General features: G+C 34.4%; 1 protein-coding gene across 3 annotated transcripts in view; it reads right to left on the bottom strand.

Moving 5' to 3' along the window:
• LOC128548037 (TBC1 domain family member 30-like) overlaps window positions 1-26046 on the bottom strand; it is a 115938-nt gene that overhangs the window by 76805 nt on the left and 13087 nt on the right. Inside the window, exon 1 of one of the 3 annotated variants that reach the window (XM_053522318.1) lies at window positions 18132-19130. The exons of the other annotated variants lie outside the window; for them this stretch is intronic. Coding sequence (XP_053378293.1) covers window positions 18132-18219 — 88 coding nt within the window. The 5' untranslated portion in view covers window positions 18220-19130. Of the gene's footprint in view, window positions 1-18131; window positions 19131-26046 lie in introns of those variants that run through there. 3 annotated transcript variants of the gene reach the window in all.

The raw sequence follows: 26046 nt of genomic DNA, 5'->3' as shown, positions 1-26046 counted from the left end.
GTAAATAAACTAAAATTAACCACCTTTTCAAGATGAATTTCAAGTGATCGCCATTATGCATTTAACCCGCCTGACCTGTGTAGCATCTTAGATATCTGTTCTAAGGTATTCATTGTGTAGAATGTCATGTTATGCCCTTGCAATGCTAATCCCACTCTGATTTTTTTTGTTTACATTTTTATCAATGAGAAATATGGCGTCCATCCCGAGCTGAAATGACGTGGCGTTAAATTTTTACATGTTTAAGCAAACCTGGTGTGTTAGAAAGAAAATCTCATCCCTTCAACATTATTTGGAACACTGTTATTGTAAAAAACCTGTTTTTTCCTTATACAAAAGCTTAATATTTTGTGTTGAATGTACTTTCACAAAGACCTCTGTTTTCCTGTTACATTCATAGTACCACATCCTTATCCACAAAATACTGAATATTACAGGTGTCCATCAGTATTATATCAGTTTAGGAATATGTTTTTTATTTTCCCACCATCGATTTCTTGAATATGCACCCCTTCCGCATTTCTGTATGAACTGTGAATGTAGCAATATGCGTCCCCTTAAAAACACCAGAAGAAACAAAATTAATATTGATGGAACATTCAAAACCAGTGAGAGCATGCAGGAGGCAATATAAGGTGATTTATAGTTCGCCCATATAGTGAAATACTGCCTGCCTGAGCATCCATGGCTTGTTTGTTTGGGTTTCACTCATCCCCTTCCTACTTAGAGCCATCAGTGATAAATGGTAGTTATATCTGTGGGTTTCTATATTGGGAATCAATGTTCAATATAATCAGATTGTTCTCAGAATAGCCATAAAACGTGGGTGTAACTGTAGAAGACAAAATGTCAATTCACTTACAGAGAAAAAATATCTGAAGGCCATCAAGAGAAAATGGTCCGGAAATACAATTTATGACAAAAAAGTTCTGAAGAAATGTCATTACAATTTTCTTGAGCTGCTGTATTGGTGCAGGAGGTAAGCTTTACATTTTCCAAATAAGCAAGATTTTGTGGTAGGTTGTGAAAAATCTTAAAGCCAATTATCTGCATGATCACTGGTGATTATCAACCATTCTAACACGATCCGATTCATTTTTCTATTAAACAAAGAAGGCTGAAAACAGTGAATTATTATACAACAATTAATTTTTCTGATGTCACAATTATTATGTCATAGCGTCAAACGGCATAGCAGCGCGCTGGAAAAGAAACCAACTGAAAACAGGCAAATATTTAATAAATGTCATTAAGGATGTACTTTAAAATCCTTGTTAAAGTGTTAGAATCTCATTTAGTGATTTGCTCTTGAACAAAATCATTGTTTGTCGTTCAGATGCATACTATTATATCACACGGGCTGCGTCCTCATGATATAATTCCTTCGCATCTGAAATCCAAACAATGATTTATTCAGCGACAAATCACTAAATGAGATACATTATTTCTTAAATAACACATAGTAAGATCAATTATATCACCAGATATTGCACACATTTTAGCACATTATACCAAGTAGACGTGACTGTGTGACAAACAGAGGATATACACCAAGCTTGCCGGTATATGACTTTTATACCCCATTAACATTTCACTTTTTTACCTTACACAAGAGTGTTAGCATTTGACATCTGAATGCCTACAATCAAATACATTGTGTAACTTGTACCTCAGTCATCAATGTAACACTTCACATCAATCTGTGCACCTCATTTAGCATGTTACCTTTAACATCTAAATGTCTCATCAACATGTTATAATCTGTACCTCATTTAGCATGTAACATTTCACATTAATCTGTGAACCTCATTTAGCATTTACCTTTAACACCAGAATGTCTTATCAACATGTTATAATCTGTACTTCATTTAGCATGTAACATTTCACATCAATCTGTGCACCTCAATTAGCATGTAACCTTTAACATCAGAATGTCTTATCAACATGTTATAATCTGTACCTTAATTAGCATGTAACATTTCACATCAAGCTGTGCACCTCAATTAGCATGTAACCTTTGACACCAGAATGTCTTATCAACATGTTATAATCTGTACCTTAATTAGCATGTAACATTTCACATCAAGCTGTGAACCTCATTTAGCCATTCTCGCATACCAGAGGTCTACCGTGGTTCCCCGGATGAACCTCTGGCACATTTCGCCGATATTTATGGTTTGGTTACTTTACAGGTAAAACGTTTCAGCCAATCAGCGTCGTTTCGCGACAAATCGTAGCGAACCAATCAAAATCGTCCGTGAAAAGCGTGACCGCGTCCTTTCCATATTATCGAGGGAATACGATGTCCATTTACGACGAATATTATTATTTCTTGATGTAAATCTCTTAACGTCGAATTACAGTAATAAATCTTTATTTATCGCAATCATGGAATACAGCCTTTATCCATCGTAAGCAAGTATCTTGTTTACATATTTTTTGAAGTTTCAATTCGGAGTTCCAAATAATGGCGAACAATGATTGGCTGAAACCACTCCCGATAGTAATTACGAGTGCGCATGCTCACCAAGTAAACGATGGAAATAAATCAGAGGTATGTCTCGGGATTTTGACGAACCTCTGATGGATGAGAATGCATTTAGCATGTAACCTTTAACACCAGAATGTCTTATCAACATGTTATAATCTGTACCTTAATTAGCATGTAACATTTCACATCAAGCTGTGAACCTCATTTAGCATGTTAACCTTTAACATCTAAATGTCTTATCAATTTTAACATTTTAACATTTAACATCTAAACCTCATTTATAAGTAACTTTTTATACTTGAATCTACAGTGTTTTACATTTAACATCAGAACCTTAATCAGCACCTTATATTTAACATTTGAACCTCATTAAGAACATAACATTTAACATCTAAACCTCTGATTATCATCAAGGGATTACAGAAATGGAAGTTACTTGTAAATTAATGACTGAACATTCACATGTGGCACATAAAAATGATATGACAAGATTTATCCTTTAATTCCATCAAACACCTACAGGTATGTAATTCAATAAAAGGATGTTTGATAAATTATTGTGCATAATAGGCCTGCAGACAGTATTTCATGCTGCACAAAGCTCAAGTTTCCAGAGCATTTCCCTTTGGAAATTTGATGAAATGTCAAACTATACAAGTGCTTTGAAAATGAGATTTTCTACAGCCAACAAAGTTTGGTTCTAAGAAAGTGGTATTGATTGATTTAAGAAGATTAGATCTCGTCATGTAACGGTATACTTTTAATCAATGTGCAGCCAGGGACTTCAAATATTCTTATAACATAACCACACTGAGTCAAAAAGACTGAGCATTTCCCTTCCGTCAGAAATTCCTGATTCTGAACACAAATTAAAGTGGAAACTTTGTGACTGCTATTCAATGTAACATAAGCAATACTTCTTTTGTCGAAGTACCCCAAGAAGTGACACATTTTTGTAAAATTGTGCAGCATAATTAGAAGTAACATCTCCATGATACTTGGGTATTTCGAAAACAACTGTTTACTTCTTTTGTCAAACAGTAGTTAACCTAATTTTTTGTACAACCAGGTTGGGTGTTTGATACTAAGGATTGCCAGAGACAGGTATACACAGTAAAACACAGCTCACTTTAGCATTGATGACTCAAGCACCAGAGCTCACTCTAAGAATTCATGCGGAGGTTACCGGCAGTTTTCAATGTATGTTTGGAATATTTTTTCACCCCATAGACACATGACCTGATACCTCACCCAGTCACTTACTGACACCAGGCTGACCAGTCCTAGTTAGCACTATATTCTCTTAATGCTGAGCATTATAAAAGCGAGGAAGCTACAAGTACCAATTTCCATGTCTTTGGTATGACGCATCCAGAGATCACACCCACAACCTCCCGCACTCAAAGCAAGTGCTCTACCACTACCAAGGCCATACTTGCCTATGAATTCTAGCAATTGTACTGTACTTATCCATATATAAATCCAATAATTTTTCAAGGCTCTTATTATCTGCTTTTAATGTTGGAAGTACAAATCCATTATCTTCTACATATATAAACAGCCTTTAACTAGAACTAGAAATCATCTACATCTATTCGCAAAGGGCACTACACATAATGTATTAACCTTTAATAAAAAGTGTTTTATAAAAAAAAAGATAAGCCAAGTATGGTTAAAAGGTTACATTATCTGAAAATTCTTTGAAGTATTTAAAATGTTACATGAGATTATGTTTCTTAAAAGCCTCCACGGAAAATGTTCTTTTACATCAAAGAACTTAAATTTCTAGGACTATGAAAAGAAACAGAAAAGGGTATAAGGCTTAAATTTCAGAGTCTCTGTTATTACCCTGTCATTCAAAACTCGAAAGTCTGTAGAATATCGACAGTGGGTGGGGTTTTGGAAAATATCACAATATCAACAAAACAGTAACCCATTCAACAGCCAACACAGTACATTCATACCAAAAATCAAAATCAAGTGGGCATTTGCACTTTTGCTCTAGCATAGTTTCTGACCTTAAAGCATCTTTCCCAAACTTTTTTAAATTTTCATATATTTTATTCAGTATACATCAAGATCTTAAAGATCTTTAATGGTTGACGTATTAGAAAATTGTGTTATTCAGTAAAAAGGAAATTAAATATTGATGATTTCCTGATTCATTGTAACAGGTCACAGCCCAGTAATTAAACAGAAGCAGGAACCCATTCAACAGCCAATATATTATATTTTGAATAAGAAACTGAATGAATATCAGATATAGTGGCAACAAACGAAACTAAGTGCTTCGTCCCCACCCTCACCACATTTTTCAATTAATTTTTTTGGGGGGTGGGGGGGGGGGGGGGGGGTGGAGATTAGAAATGATTGGATGTTGTGGGGGACAAAAAGCAGCAAAAAACAGCTTCAACTTTTGACTAAATTAATGGTCAATATGTATAAACTTTAAAGCAAAGTATTTTTTCAACGATTTGATATCTGTTTAAGGTGATGAAGCCGTATTTCTGTATGATTATATGAGCCGTGCCATGAGAAAACCAACATAGTGGCTTTGCGACCAGCATGGATCCAGACCAGCCTGCGCATCCGCGCAGTCTGGTCAGGCTCCATGCTGTTCGCTTTTAAAGCCTATTGGGATTGGAGAAACTGTTAGCGAACAGCATGGATCCTGACCAAACTGCGCAGATGCGCAGGCTGGTCTGGATCCATGCTGGTCGCAAAGCCACTATGTTGGTTTTCCCATGGCACGGCTCATATAATATCATATTTCAGTATCCTCAGATTTTCCATATCAGTAGGAAATGTCGAAATTGTATACTGAAAATACAAATCAAACAAATTGCCAATTGCAATGCTGACATGTATCTTTCTTGTTCCAGTAATTTTGTGGATTATGTATCTATACCAGATATCTGAACCTATTAGACAAATAGTTCATCTGCAGAGTACCCTATTTGCTTAGATTTACATCTATCTTGTCAATAAAGCTAACAGATTCACTTGGAAATTAGACAAAATGTCTGCATAATCATGGTAATTCTTGAAAATGCAAACTTTGCATGACGTAAACAGACATTTCACAGAAAAAGTAGCATGATAATGGACGTTTATTGTCAGGTTTTGTAAACATCACAGGAGTAATGACATATATATATGGCAGAAATAAGAGACCTCTTTTGTGACAGGCATTCAATGGTTTTGCATTGTTTAAATGAAAACTGGCGTCATATCATGCAATAAATATAAATGGTATAACCATTATTTACATTATATTATCTAATGTGAAAAGATCTGAATTAACTCCCTATGGTCCCTGATTCTAACTAACTTTAATAATGAAAAGGAAGATTTAGATTACGTATTGTCTGGGTTGGGCTTTATGGTGCATCAACATTGCACACCTTATATGGTGCCAAACAGAACTAAAATTTTTGGTTTCTAGCACCTTATTGTTAAAGTGAAATCATTTAATTTCACTTCTGTAGTTTCCACCTGAGCAACTGTTTAGTTGGGGCATGAATTTATGGATTTCAAAACTAAATAGGAATTTTATGCATTGTTGGGATGATAAAATATGTTACCACAATACCTTATATTATGCTTTAATTGCTGTTTAAGTCATTTTATCGAAAAAAAATGTAAAAGACCAAAGTCTTTGAAGAATATATTGGAACAATTCAAAGAAGCATTATTAATGTGCTAAGTTAATATTTCTAGAATCAGAATGAGAAAGTGTAATAGCTAACAGGAAATAACAAATTTTCAAGCAGTTTAACAAACAAGAGCTGTCGGAGGACAGCAACGCTCGACTTGATTCAAAAGCCTTGTCAACTGAATGAGTATAAGAGTCGAAAAAGGGGCAAAATTTTGAAAAAATGCAAAACAGGGTTATGGAACCTGCACAGTGCTAATTAGCTTTTGACAGTGAACAAATGTGTGAAGTTTCAATCCATTCCCATTAGTGGATACTGAGATACCAGCTTACATATAAAATTTTAACCAAAAACTGCTAAGTCGAAAAAGGGGCATAATTTTGTATAAAAAAGCAAGATATACCAGCTTACATACAAAAACTTACCCAAATCAGAATGCCAACATCGACACATGGAGGAGTCCGATGGCTCTACCTATTCTTTGAATAGCCGTGCTAAAAATTTAAATCTGCCTTTTGAAACCGATTTTTTTTCAATTTAAGTATATTCCATAATTATAGTCAAATAAATTTTTCATAGACCATACATGTGATAAGTTCAGAATCCCAAAACTGGAGGTTTGCCATTTTTCAGCTGGAGTTAGGGTCTAATAACTGGAGGTTTTTTATCGACATAAGTGCTCGGACACAAAACTTAGAGACACAATCCAACATTTCAGGCCACACAATAACGCATTTTATACGTCTACACCAGAAGAAACAATCCTCATAACTCTTGATTTGAATTTTGACAGAGTTATGCCACTTTTTAACTTACCTTTTTTTGTTAAAGTTTTATATAATGTCCAATATCTCTGTTACATTCAAAGCTATTGACTATTATTCCACTTTTACTGGCAAAGCTTTAATTGCCCCTTTTACTGGCAAAACTTTACTTCAGAGTCAATCACTGAGAAAAGTCGAGCAGAAGCTCCCTCTTGTTCTAACTTTCTTGACAGGTTAAATTTGTAGAAACAAAGTCTCAATTTAGGGGTGAAATGGTGGTGAACAGGCATTAACATTATTCTACTCAAGGACTGAAAAAAAAACGAAGCTCTAAATTGGTCTGAACACAACTCATAAATTATGTAAATTCCTTACCCCACCCACTTTCGTATAAAAATACTGATCATTAATGATTTTGACATGAAAAACAGAAATCCATCAACATATATTTACCCTTACCAAAATAATGTAGACTGATGTTATCAAATAAATGAGTGTGTGTTTTCATCCAATTTTCAATGAAATAAGTCCGATATTAGTAGCAAAGTAATTTGGTAAACATTGGAAGAAAATGGCGTAACTGCATAAGGGGAAATAACACTCATGTTCTAAAAATAGTAATGGGTTTGTTTTTCCAACAATTAGCTGGGAATTATTTCTTATGAATGGGAGTTTTTTGCTTCAAATTGGTAAAAATGGAGCTTAATTGGCCTTGAGAATGGGCCGATATTTGGCCCCGTGAGACAGGTGGAAAATGCCTTGCTTGTCTAATCCTTTATCAAAACAAACAATCACGTTATCAAATTACACCTGTGAAAAACAACTCTTTCCTCTAGCTACATGTGTGTCAAACAGGTATGATACACAACCGTCAGTGACACTTTGATTTATTGTGTAAACATGTTTGGCACTCCTCGGTAGTTAATACCGATTTTTCTTTTTTTTTTTTTTTTTTTGAAAAGCGGGAGAATTATGGTTTTGGTCAGGAGACGGGAGTCAAGGTGAAAAAATCGGGATTTTGACCCTCCCGCGCGGGAGATCACATGTACACATAGACATTCAAGGTATTTTTTGTAACTTGTATAATTGAGTAATAAGGAAATTAAATATTGATAATTTTGAGATCTTCATTATAACAGGACACAGCAAAGCAATTAAATAGAAAGGAATAACTAATTAAATACTTGAAGGGTTAATCAGTTTGTTTGCTGTCATATGACATCATTTTTCCATAGAACTGATCAGTTATTATATGAATGCCACTTGAACTAAACTGTTTTCATGCCATCCTTATCTGTATAGCTCTGTACTCCACAAAAAAGTATAAACATGTAAACCTATTCTCAGCATGTAATGTTAACCTGTTCTCCACAAGTCAGTATTAAGTTATTAACCTGTAGGTATTTACCTGTTTTCCACAAGTAAGAATTAACCTTAAGTACAAACCTATTCTCCACAACTAAGAATTTACCTGTAAGTATTAACCTATTCTCCACAAGTATGAATTTGTTTGTAAATATTAATCTGTACTCAAAAAGTAAGAATCAATCTACTTGCAATTTTTCACATGTAATATTCCTTTCTACTTGCTAAACGAAATCTTAAATCAGTCATGTATAACTTGCCAAATCTAGAGAAACCACAAATTCCTGTGAAAGATTCTAGCAATTCCTATACACGCTAACGAAACTAGAACTGTCACAGGAGTGACCCATACCCCCACCATACAGTCTTGTCACAGAAGAATGGCAACCATAAGAAATCTTAAAAATACTTTGGAGTACTTCATCCTGGGCTTCCACATATAAGTAATACTAGTATAATACTAGTATAGTAATACTAGTAAATATACTAAATCTCTAATATTAGAGATACACTAAAAGTGAATACAAAAAAGTGTCTTACCGACCCATGTTACCACAGAAAAATGTATTTACTTTTTACATAGGACTTATAATAAAAAAGTTAGAAAAATACCTAAAATATTGAAAATCTAAAAATAGGATTTCTAAAAATAGACTAATTCCTGGAATTTAAGGGGAAGAAACTCAGTACAAAAGTTAAAAAAAGGTTATTTCCCTTTGACTCTAAGCCAATCAGAATGAGATATAGTGAAAATACATCAAAATTAACCTTAAATTCTAGGTAAAACAGGACACAATTCAAGAAAAACTAGAACTGTCACAGGAGTGACTCATACCCCCACCATACGGTCTTGTCACAGAAGAATGGCAACCATAAGAAATCTTAAAAATACTTAGTCTTTGGAGTACTTCATCCTGGGCTTCCACATATAAGTAATACTAGTATAATACTAGCATAGTAATACTAGTAAATATATTAAATCTCTAATATTAGAGATACACTAAAAGTGAATACAAAAAAGTGTCTTACCAACCCATGTTACCACAGAAAAATGTATTTACTTTTTACATAGGACTTATAATAAAAAAGTTAGAAAAATACCTAAAATATTGAAAATCTAAAAATAGGATTTCTAAAAATAGCTTAATTCATGGAATTTAAGGGGAAGAAACTCAGTACAAAAGAAAACAAGAGCTGTCTCCATAGGATGACACATGCCCCCGATGGCACTTTGAATGAATAGTTATGGCCGATGTTAGAGTTTAGGACCTTTGACCTACGGAGCTGGGTCTTGCGCGCGACACGTCGTCTTACTGTGTCACACATTCATGCGAAGTTATTTTAAAATCCATGCATGAATGACAAAGATATGGACCGGACACGCCCATCAATGCACTATCATGAAAAATGACCTTTAACGTCTAAGTGTGACCTTGACCTTTGAGCTATGGACCTGGGTCTTGCGCATGACACGTTGTCTTACTGTGGTACACATTTATGCCAAGTTATTTGAAAATCCATCCATGGATGACAAAGATATGGACCAGACACGCCCATCAATGCACTATCCTTTAACGTCTAAGTGTGACCTTGACCTTTGAGCTACGGACCTGGGTCTTGCGCGTGACACGTCGTCTTACTGTGGTACACATTCATGCCAAGTTATTTGAAAATCCATCCATGGATGACAAAGATATGGACTGGACACGCCCATCAATGCACTATCCTTTAAAGTCTAAGTGTGACCTTGACCTTTGAGCTACGGACCTGGGTCTTGCGCGCGACACGTCGTCTTACTGTGGTACACATTCATGGCAAGTTATTTGAAAATCCATCCATCGATGACAAAGATATGGACCGGACACACCCATCAATGCACTATCCTTTAATGTCTAAGTGTGACCTTGACCTTTGAGCTACGGACCTGGGTCTTGCGCGCGACACATCGTCTTACTGTGGTACACATTCATGCCAAGTTATTTGAAAATCCATCCATCGATGACAAAGATATGAACCGGACACGAAAATTGCGGACAGACTGACAGACTGACAGACTGACGGACCGACAGACCGACAGACGGACAGACGGACAGACGGTTCAAAAACTATATGCCTCCCTTTGAGGGCATAAAAAAAGGGTTACTTCCATTTGGCTCTAAGCCAATCAGAATGAGATAGAGTGAAAATACATCAAAATTAACCTTAAATTCTAGGTAAAAGGGGACACAATTCAAGAAAAATTAGTGTCAGAGTTATGCACCTTGTGTCACATGATGTGGGTGATGAGGCGGAACATCTATTTTAAGTCTGAATCAAATCCATTCAGTAGTAACTGAGATATAGTGAAAATACATCAAAATTAACCTTAAATTCTAAGTAAAAAGGGGCATAATTCATGAAAAATTGGTGTCAGAGTTATGCATCTTGTGTCACATGATGTGGGTGATGAGGTGGAACATGTATTTTAAGTTTGAATCAAATCCATTTTGTAATAACTGAGATATAGTGAAAATACATCAAAATCAACCTTAAATTTAAAGTAAAAGGGGACATAATTCATAAAAAATTTATGTCAGAGTTAAGCACCTTATGTCACATGATCTGGATGATGAGGTGGAACAACTATTGTAAGTTTGAATCAAATCCATTTAGTAATAACTGAGATATAGTGAAAATACAACAAAATTAACCTTAAATTCTAAGTAAAAGGGGACATAATTCTTGAAAACCTGGTGTCAGAGTTATGCACCTTGTGTCACATGATGTGGGCACATGATGTTGGCGATGAGGATGAACATCTATTTTAAGTTTGAATCAAATCCATTCAGTAGTAACTGAGATATAGTGAAAATACATCAAAATCAACCTTAAATTCTAAGTAAAAAGGGGCATAATTCATAAAAAATTGGTGTCAGAGTTATGCACCTTGTGGCCCATGATGTGGGTGATGAGGTGGAACATTTATTTTAAGTCTGAATCAAATCCATTTAGTAATAACTGAGATATAGTGAAAATACAACAAAATTAACCTTAAATTCTAAGTAAAAGGGGACATAATTCATGAAAACTTGGTGTCAAGAGTTATGCACCTTGTGTCACATGATGTGGGTGATAAAGTGGAACATGTATTTTAAGTCTGAATCAAATCCATTTGGTAATAACTGAGATAATATATTTCGGGACGCCACGCAACGCGACAAAACTGACTCCTATATACCCCCCTCAAACATGTTTGGTGGGGGTATAATTAGTGTCAGAGTTATGCACCTTGTGTCACATGATGTGGGTGATGAGGTGGAATATCTATTTTAAGTCTGAATCAAATCCATTCAGTAGTAACTGAGATATAGTGAAAATACATCAAAATTAACCTTAAATTCTAAGTAAAAAGGGGCATAATTCATGAAAAATTGGTGTCAGAGTTATGCACCTTGTGTCACATGATGTGGGTGATGAGGTGGAACATCTATTTTAAGTTTGAATCAAATCCATTTTGTAATAATTGAGATATAGTGAAAATACATCAAAATCAACCTTAAATTTAAAGTAAAAGGAGACATAATTCATAAACAAGAGCACCGCCTTGCGGGTGCTGACGCTCATCTGATTTTTTTTGTGTAATAGAAATATTGTCCTACCCATGATTTTCTAAGTCTAAAAAGGGCCATCATTCTTGCAAAAAGCAGGATAGAGTTATGTTTCTTGATGTTTGTGTCCACTTATGATGGTGAAAAACTGTTGCAAGTTTTAAAGCAATAGCTTTGATAGTTTATGAGAAAAGTTGACTTAAACATAATACTCAACCAAGAAAATGATTTTCTAAGTCCAAAAGGGGCAATAATTATTGCAAAAAGCAGGATGGAGTTATGTTGCTTGCTGTACAGGGTCAGCTTATGATGGTCAACAAGTGTTGCAAATTTCAAAGCAATAGCTTTGATAGTTTAAGAGAAAAAGTTGACCTAAACATAAAACTTAACCAAGAAATCTGATATTTTCTAAGTCCAAAAGGGGCCATAAATCTTGCAAAAAGCAGGATGGAGTTATGTTTCTTGCTGTACAGGGTCAACTTATGATGGTGAACAAGTGTTGCAAGTTTTAAAGCAATAGCTTTGATAGTTTAGGATAAAAGCTGACCTAAACATAAAACTTAACCAAGAAAACTGATTTTCTAAGTCCAAAAGGGGCAATAAATCTTGCAAAAAGCAAGATGGAGTTATGTTTCTTGATGTACAGGGTCTGCTTATGATGGTGAACAAGTATTCCAAGTTTCAAAGCAATAGCTTTGATAGTTTAGGAGAAAAGTTGACCTAAACATAAAACTTAACCAAGAAATCTGATATTTTCTAAGTACAAAAGGGGCCATAAATCTTGCAAAAAGCAAGATGGAGTTATGTTTCTTGCTATACAGGGTCAGCTTATGATGGTGAACAAGTATTCCAAGTTTCAAAGCAATAGCTTTGGTAGTTTAGGAGAAAAGCTGACCTAAACATAAAACTTAACCAGGCAACGCCGACGCCGACAACCGCTCAAGTGATGACAATAACTCATCATTTTTTTTCAAAAAATCAGATGAGCTAAAAATTTATGTCAGAGTTAAGCACCTTATGTCACATCATCTTGGTGATGAGGTGGAACAACTATTTTAAGTTTGAATCAAATCCATTTAGTAATAACTGAGATATAGTGAAAATACAACAAAATTAACCTTAAATTCTAAGTAAAAGGGGACATAATTCATGAAAACTTGGTGTCAGAGTTATGCACCTTGTGTCACATGATGTGGGCACATGATGTGGGTGATGAGGTGGAACATCTATTTTAAGTTTGAATCAAATCCATTTAGTAACAAGAGCCATGTCAGACATGGCTAATCCCCCCACCGGGCATATCATAATTGAAGGATGTGGTCCGCATCAGGGGTTTTAAGATGTGGAAGAAAGAATAAGTCAGTAGTGAGGTGGTTTACTGCTAAATTTTATAAATTTTCATGAAGAGTATAGCTATGATGTTTTTCTATATGGCTACTGTAAAAAGAAGGAATGGAAAGCTAACAGGGAACAAGAGTGCCAGAATGTCACAATATATGCCCGTCAAAGTAAATTTCTTTACTCTAGCAGCTGTATTTGCAAATGGAATGTTAATTTTGTGGTTGTTTAGTAATCATTGTAAGTCTTTTGTTTTTAAAAGTCCACAAAAAAACTCCTTACTAGGTAGAGATACCTTATATATAATAAAATTAATAAAATACACCTAAAACTGGAGAGTAACATCTATGCTGTACCACAGAAAAGTGGTCTTGTTTTTTCCCTAGGGTCAATTATAAAAATGTTACAATATAAGTTATTTATAGTAACAACTAAGGGAAGTTAATCTTCAAAAAAAAAAAAAAAAAAAAAAAAAAAAAAAAAAAAAAAAAAATTACAAGTCCACACAAAAATCTTTATCAGGAAGAGACTGGTCAAAATACACCTCAAAATTGGATTTAGCATGTTTGTTGTACTACAGAAAAGTGGTCTCGATTTTTCCCTAAGACTAGTAATGAAAAAGTTACAATAAAAGCTATTTAAAGTAACAACAAAGGGAAGTAATTCTAAAGAAGGGAACTGCGCATGACACTTCGTCTCATGATGGTGTATAATTGTGCCAAGTTACATCAAAATCCCTCTATGCATGAAGAAGAAATGCTTCGGACAAAGTCATTCTTGTATCTGACCTTTGGCCTCTAAGTGTGACCTTGACCTTAGGCCTAGTGACCTGGATCTTGCGCAGGACACTCCGTCTCATGGTGGTGAACATTTGTGCCAAGTTATATCAAAATCCCTCAAGGCATGAAGAAGAAATGCTCCGGACAAGGTTTTTATTCTTGTATCCTTTGACCTCTAAGTGTGACCTTGACCTTAGACCTAGGGACCTGGTTCTTGCGTATGACACTCCGCCTCGTGGTAGTAAACATTTGTGCCAAGATATATCAAAATCCCTCCATGCATGAAGAAGATATGCTCCGGACAAATTTTTTTAAGAAAATATGATAAAGGGGAATAACTCAAAAAATAGGCAAGGTAGAGTTATTGTTCTTGCACACTGCACTTCCTCCCAATGTGTTCTATCAGTGTATGAAGTTTGAAGAAAATCCCTCCAGTACTTTTGGGGTTATGCTCCGGACAAAATGTTTTAAGAAAATATGATAAAGGGAATAACTCAAAAAATAGGCAAGGTAGAGTTATTGTTCTTGCACACTGCACTTCCTCCCAATGTGTTCTATCAGTGTGTGAAGTTTGAAGAAAATCCCTCCAGTACTTTTGGAGTTATGCTCCGGACAAATTTTTTTAAGAAAATAAGATAAAGGGGAATAACTCAAAAAATAGGCAAGGTAGAGTTATTGTTCTTGCACACTGCACTTCCTCCCAATGTGTTCTATCAGTGTATGAAGTTTGAAGAAAATCCCTCAAGTACTTTTGGAGTTATGCTCCGGACAAAGATCGTTGCGGACGCACGGACGGACGGACGCACGGACGGAGAGCATTTCTAATATCCCCTTCACCTTTGGTGGGGGGATAAATAACTGAGATATAGTGAAAATACAACAAAATTAACCTTACAAGAATGTGGAATTTTCAACCTAAATTTTCACTCACAGAAAAATTTGCAAATTCATAAAATCTCAATTCTGTTTACAATTTTCACCTGCATCTTGTTAGTATGAGATCCAGCTTGAAGTACCCTCTTAGGCACAAAATGACTAAAGAAAAATATCACATAAATTTACAAACAGTAATTTGTTTTACTAAGCAACAAAAATTTCAGATTTTCTAGATTTTTTTGTTTCTAGGAGACATACTGAAAACTGTGAAGATGTTGACACAAAAACTCCAAGATAAAGTTTCCTTGAAAAGGTGACAAACTCTCACTGGTTTTGATAATGTCTGTAGAAATATGACTGTGTTTGACACTGTTGCAAATATAGTATAAAACAAATTAGTTTGAAACCAGTCCAATTTACACAATGATATTAGATATTATTTTCTTCTGTATTTTCAAGAAATAATCTTCATGGTGCAAGTGTTAGTGTCCTCTTTTCTCATGCATACAACTTGAATTCGAATCCTTTCAATGGATTTTACTAATGTACTACTTTTTATACAACAATATTTAAGAATGTGTAACAGAAGCTATATAGAGTGAACAACCAATGGCAGATGGTTTATATATATCTATTGCTCTATGTTTTGGTCAATACTAAACTTTCTTCAGGGGTATTATAATGAAAATAATAATAATGATAACTAGAGTTGTCACAGGAGTGACGAATTATACCCCCACAATATGGCCTTGTCACAGAACTAAGCCAACGTCAAAGCTGAACTTGCTTGACCTTTGACCCACTGACCTCAAAATCAATAGAGGTCATCTGCTGGTCATGATCAACCTCCCTATAAAGTTTCATGATCCTCGGTCCAAGCATTCTCAAGGTATTGTCCGGAAAAGATTTAAATGACCTTTGACCTTTGGAACCCAAAACAATTATGGGTCATCTGCTAGTCATGATTCATAGTCCCAAGCGTTGTGAAGTTGTTGTCCGAAAACCGTTTAAGTGTTCCAGGTCACTCTGACCTTGACCTGTTGACCTCAAAATCATTAGGGGTCATCTGCTGGTCATAACCAACCTCGCTATCAATTTTCATGATCCTAGGCCCAAACATTCTCAAGTTATCATCCGTTTCGTGTTATTGTGACCTTGACCTTTGACCTACTAACCTCAAAGGTGAACACGACCTGTATCTAATCATGTTACACCTGTGTACAAAAATTTAAGATCCTTGACCCAAGCATTCTCAAGTTATCATCTTGAAACCGTTTAACCGTTCCGAGTCACTGTGACCTTGACCTTTGACCTACAGACCTCAATCTCGAACTTGACCTGTATTTCATGATGTTTCATCTGTATACCAAACATTATGATCCTAGGCCCAAGTGTTCTCGAGTTATTATCCGGAAACCATTTAACTGTTCCGAGTCACTGTGACCTTGACCTTTGACCTACAGACCCCAAAGTAGAACTTGACCTGTATTTCATGATGTTACACCTGTGTACAAAAATATATGATCATAGGCCCAAGCGTTCTCAAGTTATCATCTGGAAACCGTTTAACTGTTCAGGGTCACTATGACCTTGACCTTTGACCTATTGACCCCAAATTCGAACTTGACCTGTATTTTCTGATGTTACACCTGTGTACCAAAAATTATTCAAATCAGTCAAGGCTTTCATGAGTTATCATCTGGAAACCACAAAAACCAACAGACCGACCGACCACCAAGCTCACTCCTATATACCCCCCCCTGCGCCGCCACCAAACTTCATTTTCTGGGGGTATCATAATAAAAATAGTAATAATAGTACTATTTCATATATTCTCCATACAATAATTCTTAAAATAATTAAGGAACCCATCTGCTGGTCACTGTTTGTTCAAACTGACTTCCCTAGCTTAAACATGTTAAAATGATTGATTTAATATATTTTAATGTTAGTAGACAAGACCCTAAATCTTTAGTTTTAAGTGCCTGATATCATATTCGAAAATATTAAAGATTACTATTTACAGGCTATGTAAACAAAACTTGCAAGTTTATGTGTATTAATAGTAAAGCGTATTAGATTAAAAACATTGCACACTTAAAGCTAGAATCACACTGCCCTAGATGGGCTTGCGGACGAGTTCCAGACAGCATCTGTAATGCATCTGTAGAACTCCTAACTCATTTTTAAGGTCATCCTGTGTATCCATTCAGAAACTGGGGGGCAAGGGTGCAAAGTTTTGAACATGCTCAATTTTTTTTCATGGATAATATATCCATAAGGAATCCTTAACAATACTTAAAAGATCGTAACAGTCTGAAAGACAATCACTGTGGTCCAAAAAATACGAGTTATTTCGATTTTTTTCCGGTTCTAATAAGGTTACTTAAGGTTCTGTTACGACTGCATTATTCGCAAAACCCATTATTTTCCTTATACATCCGGAGCAATCTGCAAGCCCATCCAGGGCAGTTTGATTCTAGCTTGTTATTATACATGTATAGCTAAACACAGTAAAAATGTGCATTTAACTGCTCAAACACTGGAAGTTCTTTTTAACAAACAAGTGTTATTGCATGACATTTAATCACGAATATTATAACAATTAATTCATATATTAATAGTAAAGTTAAATACACTCCATGAGGATTGTCTTCATTTGAAGTAAATAAAGATGAAATATTTTAGTGAAAGATGGGAATTGAATATACATTGTATCTTTAAATGTAACTGTTTACTAATAAACAGTAATAAGCTAAGTGTTTAAAACTATCATTTTGTTTACAAACTTTACTAGTCAATACCCACATGTACACAGTCAATAGGCTCACATTTACCAAAATAAACTCTAGATTTTTGAAAAATACTGCAGTCTCATTTGGACAAGAAAAAATTCACATCCTAATATGATACTGTTCGACGTATTAAGCTGGTAAAAATAATTAAAAAAGAAAGAAAAAACACCTTTAACATGAAAATGCTACTAAAATTTCCTGCTTAAATGGTACAGAGATTTGACAAGAGAACCCTAGTAAATACTTTCAAAATAAAATAAAGTTGTTATTATTATTATTATTATTTCACCTAATGAAGCGATCTTTAAAAAGTTAATCACCATTTATTGTGTGAATTACAGTATCAAAGTCATCAAATGTTAAAATATAATTTGGATACAACTTCCACAGATTAATTTGAATACACATCATAAAGACGATCATAAAGAGGGGTGAAAGTTATGATAAGGGGTGGTAAGGTCATTTTATTCTTTAACTTACCAGGTTTTCCAAAATGTTCAGAACTTGTATCAATCAGAGGTGAACTGAGAGGCCTACCCAAGTTAATGTAGTTCAAAAACCCAAACATTTCCCTCTCTACAATCTATCTACGGTATTCCGCTTGAAAAATCCATATTTCAGTTGAATTAATATCTAGCAGCAATTTATTAATCTTAACACTACCAGAACACTAAATATACAATCATGTAGCCTTTGGAAGAAGAGTGTCGATTAAGTAAAGAATGTTGTACGTTTTATGAAGTCTACAGACAAACTCATCTTTACTTAGAACTCAATAATCCAGGAGCGTCAAAAGACAAACATTTATCCACTTTAACCTACACAGAAAATTAAACTGCTTCTAAAGGAAGAAGTATAAATAAATGCCTCCGTAGTGGTAACACAATATCCCAAGCATGACTCTGTGAATCACAAAGAAAACTCTGGTAGACAAAAATCAATTTCTATCAAAGGCTGACAAAATTCCAATATTCCAATACCTCCAATATTCGTCTCTAGCTAGCAGTTATTTTGGTGACCAAACTAGCGCCCACTCCCTCATGATAATCATTTCTACGTCATTGGCCGTAATTTGCAATCAAATTCAATAACACGCTTTCCTTTAAGTTACAGTAGTTATCATCTAAAGACAAACAATTTTTCCATCAGTTTAACTCTCAAGAGATACCATGGATTTGAATACAGCATCTGTTTGTACACAACACTGATACCAATGATGATTGTTTCATTAACTATAAATAATGGCTCAGTTTCATACTTCAAAAGGAAATGGGTATTTTGCATGACATTTTTATGTAAAGTTAACTAGATGAGAAAAAAAATAAAATACAGAATGGATTATTGAAAGTGTCTCTAGTGTGAGTGTATCCAGAAAAACTTGGCCAGCACAAAACTGAACAGTTCATATTTTTGTAAAGGAAGTTGTAAATAATCCTTCCAGTTTGCTTCAACCAAGTAACTCGGGTATATATATATATATATATATTTTTTTTTAGCACCTTGTATATATATGGAAGTTCTGTAGAGAAACAGGAGAATACGGCAACAATACTACTTAACCTTTAACATTTACAGTATCACATTCTGTTTAGCAGAAAATGTGTGGACCAGCCTCCGCAGATGACTTGGCTTACTGGAATATTGGGTGTGATTCTCAGGTAGAGCACAAACTTCAGATCAATATCAAGTTTTCCAATATCAGTTTCTTCTGCTTCAACACCATCTTCAGCAAGAGAACAAAAGGACAACATGTAAGTGTTTATATTATTATATTTTTGTCTTTTTGTTTTAGTTAATGGCTTGCAGAATTTTGTTTTATAAGCAATGGATACTGTTCAGATAAAATACAGTCATGTAATATTTTAAGATGTAATTAATGTAATCATTTTGTTGCTGCAATGGGACATTGTTGAAAACAAAACACTTCATGTAATTGTGAAATTTTCTTTTTCTTCTGGTAAAACTGTACCACACTTGGTTATAGGAGCATTCATTATTTCATGTGACTGTGGAAATAACTGACTACTCTTGTTAAACTGTCAGACTTGGTTAGGAGGAGCATCCACTGGTTCATGTGACTGTAGAAATAATTAACTTCTCTTGTAAAACTTGTGTCACACTTGGTTAGGGGGAACATTGGTTCATATGACTGTTACTGTGAGAATACTTAATTACTTAAACTGTGTCACACTTGGTTAGGGGGAACATTAAGTTTGTTCGTATGACTGTTACTGTGAGAATACTTAATTACTTAAACTGTGTCACACTTGGTTAGGGGGAACATTTGTTCATATGACTGTTACTGAGAGAATACTTAATTACTTAAACTGTGTCACATTTGGTTAGTAGCAAATTCACTGGTTCTCGTGACCATGGAATTATTATTTACTTTGCTAATCTTTGTCATACTTGTTAAGAAGGAACATCCATTGGCTCACGTGCATGTGACTGCAGAAAAATTAGTAACTCTTTAAACTGTGTCATAACTGGTTAAGAGGGAGCATCCAAAGGTTCACAAGCATGACTGTAGAAGGATTATTTAATCTTGTTCAACAGTGTTAAACTTGGTTAGGAATCCTTAGGTATAAGTGTTTGGTTGTATGATAAGTTACTTTTGTTTAAATGTATCTTATTGGAAATAAGAGATTTAGTTCTCTTTTTTGTGTTATCCTTGGTATGATGCATTGACTTGGTTTCATTTCTCATACATGATTATTATTTTATTGTATTATCATGTATGTTGATTTGTTTTACCATGTTTTATGCATAATACTAAAATAAATCTATCTATCTCAATTGGTAAGGAGGAACATCCACAGGTTCATGATATGTATGATACTGTAGAAGATTTAGCCGCTCTTATTAAACTGTTTTACAGTTGGTAAGAAGGAACTTTCATAGGTACATATGTATAGTTGTATAAAGATTACTTATTTTACACTTGGTTAGGAGGAACTTCTATAGGTTCATGAGCACGACTGCAGAAGTACTAGTTACTCTCACACTTGGTAAGGAGGAATATCTGTAGATTTATGTGTATGGTTGTAAAAGGATTAGTTACTCTTGTTTAAGTATATCACACCGGCCTGGAACAAAACAGAGTAATTTAAGGGAAGTGATAAGAGAAAGAATGACCAAAACCCTTTTTTTAAGGACTGGATTGGATATTATCACTTGTAACTTTGACAGTTAGGGTTTCTAAACTAAAAGCTGTCTTCCCTCTCATTTAAGGTCATATTCCTAAGTTAATGGAGGAAGAGTGACACATATGCCAACCTGAATAAAACTTGGTGCAAACAAAACAGTCATACTTTTAAATTTTTTTGACAATGGAAAGCAGGTCTTGGTTCCTATCAGCTATGGATAATCTCAATAGTCCTGGGTACCAGGGCAGAACAGTGTACTATTTTATTCTTTTAACAACAATTAGGAGATTACTCTAAAAATTTTAAGAGTGTTCTGAGTAGTCAAAGGAATGTTGTCTAATACAATCTCAAAGTGAGGCTTGATGTAATATTAAACCTTGCCATTAAACTTTAACCTAAATAAAATTGCAACACCAACTGCACGAGTACATTTGGTCTAAATTATTATTCTTTGAAAAGTCGAAATTTAAACTTCATATAATAATCTAGAAAACATACAAATACCATCATTATTTATGTGAAATAGAATAGTTAAATACTGGTTTTTATGCATTCATAACAAGCGTATCACCTTTTTACATTAACATTATTTATCACATGTCTGACGTCGTGGGAGTGAAATAAAACCATTACATAAATTTGATAATACACTAGTGTAATAAAGCTTTGACTTTGACGTCATTTTAAGGTAGTTCTGCACGTTTGATAAACCGGAAGTGATGGCGTAATGTTATTTATCCGGAAAACGTAGAATAAAGCCTGAATTCGGCTTACGGAAATGAAAATCATTTTATGAATTAATTGCAACCTGTGAGTAAATTTATTACAATGGCACAGTTACTATATTTCTTAAGTCAAAATATGATATTAAAACATATGACAAATTAAATAATCCAAAATAATGTCCTAAAATTAGCGTGAAATGTGCTGTTCACTTTAATCATGGTCAAATATCTCAAAAATAAGCACATGGACCTATACATTTTATTTCATCAAATTATAGGTCATGTCTTTATTTATAACTGTGAGAAGTTTCATCAAAATCTACACTGTAGAAAAATTTCTACTCGCGAAAATGTTATCAAAGTTATGATTTTCCCATAGGCTCCCATTATAAAAAATTGCGTGAGGTCCAAATTTTCCAAATCAGTCTAGCAAAAAATCAAACACACAACCCTATTGTTTTTATTTGCTGAATTTTGTAGGTATATTCTGAAGTTTTGAAAAATCAGAGTTTAATCAAATTCTACATTGTAGAAAAAAATTTCGATCCAAACGTGCAGAACTACCTTATAAGTATAGGAAACGTTGGATGAGTTTTCTTGGTCTATAAAAAGTAAAGAAAGAAGAAATTTTGATGTTTAATCAGGAAAAGCTTACATGTGATAAAAAGAATATTACATTTGTGTCTTTCCATATTGAATTTATCAAGCTCGTTGAATAAAATTGACAAAAATGCTCAGCACAGCCTCGCATTTTATTATTTTATTCAACTTGTTTAATAAATTCTATATGAGAAGACACTCATGTTATATCCCCTATGACACAATTCATTTACCCCTTTTACCCAAAACTTGATCAATCAAACAAAAATGCAACCTTTCAGTTATAATCCCAATCAATATCAAACAACGCTTCAAACACTTCATTTAATTATATCCTTATATAGAGACCTCATGTCAAGTCCAGTAGCAATTCCCTAATCAATTTTTCCCGCTACAGTGCCGCCTTTCCGTGACTTTTTGACTTGTGGTCAGGTGCCATTAATGGTAATATGTTACGTGTGCTTGTCATTCTACTGCGTCATTCTGCGATTATTTATATCTTTACTAGATGATACCCAGTATTACAGCAACTATTCACAGAAAATTAATGATCTAAAAAAGGACATATTTCATCCTATCATGATGACGGTCATTATGTCCTGATTTCACAGTCTGCTTACTTATCAGGACATAATTATAGACAAGTCAATACTGGAGTGTGGCAAAGTCATTTTCCTGAGAGGAAACAACAGCTGTCAGAGGATAACAAGGCTCAACTATTCAAAAACAAGTTAAATAAATGAATACCGAAAGTAAAAAAGGGCCATAACTTGACATTAAACAAAACAGGGTTATCAGACTTGTGCAGTGCGAGTCAGATCATCACAGTAAACAAGTGTGTTGAAGTTTCTATCCCTGCCCAGTAGTGGTTACTAAGAATTAAAGATACAAGCTTAAAAATAAATGTAAATAAAACACTGCAAGATTGTTAAAATTAGCTGAAAGACTATATCCATTGCTTCAAGCAATAAATACATGTACTGAGAAAAATGGAGAGAAAAATGGAGGGAAAGACAACAGTACATTGAAATTTTGCAAAATTGTTGTACCGCCTTGGACTAACAACAAAATTAAAGACTCCCCTCTTTTTTCATTTATCAAATACTACTTTGTTACATTTTCCTTCTATAAAACTTTTACACCCACATTGTTTCAGTACTATGCTAATAAGTAGTATTTACAAAATAAGATCAATTTCTTGTTATACAAATGTCAAACACTTAAGAAATTCTGCAAAGTCAATTATTTAAAAACTGAGATATTTGTTTAACTTATTTCTAAAACATGTGAAAGCTTTTAAGACACTCAAATAAATTTTGCATTATATTGTTTACTTTAATGTTTGCTTGATAATTCATATCAAGTGACATTAAAGGTAGTTAATCATATTTTGGTCACCAAACCAATTTGTTCCAAACTTTAAACTTATTTATGTTCACTTAAGAATCAATACAAGTAAGATTTTCACTGGTGGTGATTTTAAAATTCTGGCTGCCTTATAATCCAAGATAAGAGTATGTGAGTGAAGTTGCTATTTTGTGTTGAAATTCCTTGTACTTAAAAAATTTGCAAGTGCAAAAGTTAAATTTTACCCCTAAATTATACAAATATAAGACCTATTATATCATATTTGTTAAAGATTTAAACTAACAACTACAAATTTAGCTGAAATTCATTAGAAATGCAAGTTTAAGAAATTATTATTACCTCGCTTTGTCCATCCTGGTTGCGCAACCAAGATAGGTTATAAAGACAGATTGAAGAGAAATGAATTCCGAAACTAAACATAGCTTTAAATCTTGCTGTTTGGTCCAGATTGTTGAATCATCCTGATATATGCGACAAACTACAAACTAAATTGTAATAAAAGGAAATACAATGTACTCTGTTTTTTAACTTCCATATTTAAGACAAGGAAACTTGCCCCATAGCCTCTAACATTTCTACCATGTTTTATTGAAATTCTTCCTACCATGCCTGACATATGACTCCAGACAGACAATAACTGGTATAAAACTATATATATATATATATATATATATATGTACCTTGTCTTACTCATGCAATGCAATCTGAGCCCGCCCGCTTAGCTCAATTGGGAGAATGCAGATCTACGGATCTCGAGGTCATGAGTTCGAGCCCTGGGCGAAGCGTATGTTCTCCGTGACGATTTGATAAAAGACATTGTGTCTGAAATCATTCGTCCTCCACCTCTGATTCATGTGGGGAAGTTGGCAGTTACTTGCGGAGAACAGGTTTGTACTGGTACAGAGTCCAGAAATGATGGTTAGGTTAACTGCCCGCCGTTACATAACTGAAATACTGTTGAAAAAACGGTGTTAAACCCAAAACAAACAAACAAACATGCAATCTGATCCAAACTTGCAGGGGGCATTTCCTTACAGCAGCTAACATTTCTACCATGTTTTTAAATAAATACTCCATACCATGCCATAGATATGGTTTCCGGTGGATGCACAGATGGAAAGACGGTTGGACGGAAAACGCCTCCACCTTCAGTGGGGGATAAAAAGGTATTGAGTAATGCTTCGGATATGAAATATGACAGACAGACTGACATGTACACACTATAAAGCCTTCTATAACATAAAACCTTCAGAAACAAATCTTCTCAAATAACTGTTTGTTACATTAGTAACATTCTGTAAAATTATAAAATCCTCAGGAACTGCAAACAGTGACACAAAAGTTTAAGTAAAGAGTACAGCATGCCTGACTTTCAACGATAATCCAAAAGATATAACTGATCAACAATTCTTGCATAAAAAAAGCTTTCTCAGGGGTTTAATAACAAAGAAGAAAACATGCTTTAACAGAGAATTTTACATACTGATAATGCACATTTCTTCTGATTTGAAAGATGCATTGTGAACAAACAAAATTATAATGAAGAGTAACTGTGCATTAAAAGGTCCACTGACCTTGACCTTAGAGCTAGGGGTCTGGATCTTGCACATGACACCTCGTCTCATAATGGGGAACATTTATGCCAGTTATTTTCAAAATCCCTTGATGAATGGCAAGAGTTATAACTGGACATCTGTTAACCTTTGACTTCTAAGTGTGACCTTGACCTTGGAGAAAGGAGTCTGTGTCATGCGCATGACACATCGTCTCATTATGGTAAACATTTGCAGAAAGTTATTTCAAAATCACTTCTTGGATGGCAAAGTTATGGACCGTGGTAACCTCTAAGTGTGACCTTGACCCTGGAGCCAATGATCTGGGTCTTGTGCATGACAAGAATTTACATGGACACATGCATGCACAGTCGGACAGTGCGACTTTAATATGCCCACCTTCGGGGGCATAAAAAAGAAAACTACTATTTCTCCCAGAGCACTTCAAATTCTTCTCATATTTGAAACTAAGACCAATCAAGAACTTGTAAACTAAAACCCTAAATGCGAAATTTAATCAATATTGCCTAACTGCTTGAGCACTTTCTAAGAGCATAATTAAATTTCCCCTACTGTTAACATGATTATCAAATGTATATCAGTCCAGTATATCATTGATCAGTTATATGAATAGTTACTACATCAATTGCATTTGCTGGCAGCAAAAATTGTTATACCTATGCATAATTAATGACAGTTAAATGTTTGCTTCTGTTTTTGAACTCTTTTTTTTGTCTCCCTATGTTTTATGTCTGCGGAGAATTACATTCCTCTCACACAACTGATACTTTTTTTTTCAATTAGACTTAGTAGGAAAGCTTGATGGAGAATATCAAAGTGCATGTATGATGAAAATGCACCTGTTTCTAGTTCTAATAGCTCTTTTGTCTAAAACAGCACAGCCTTTTATTTTTCAGTAGTGGGGATAATGGTGACATGGTCCGTTAGAAGGGGAAAATTGTGCAGTAATGATTTAAATAGGGTAAAAATCTGCTTTGTAATG

The sequence above is a fragment of the Mercenaria mercenaria genome, chromosome 13 (genome assembly GCF_021730395.1).
Source record: "Mercenaria mercenaria strain notata chromosome 13, MADL_Memer_1, whole genome shotgun sequence".
NCBI classification, from domain to species: Eukaryota; Metazoa; Mollusca; class Bivalvia; order Venerida; family Veneridae; genus Mercenaria; species Mercenaria mercenaria.
Note: the sequence above shows the minus strand (reverse complement) of the source record. Positions and strands in the feature narration are given on the sequence as shown.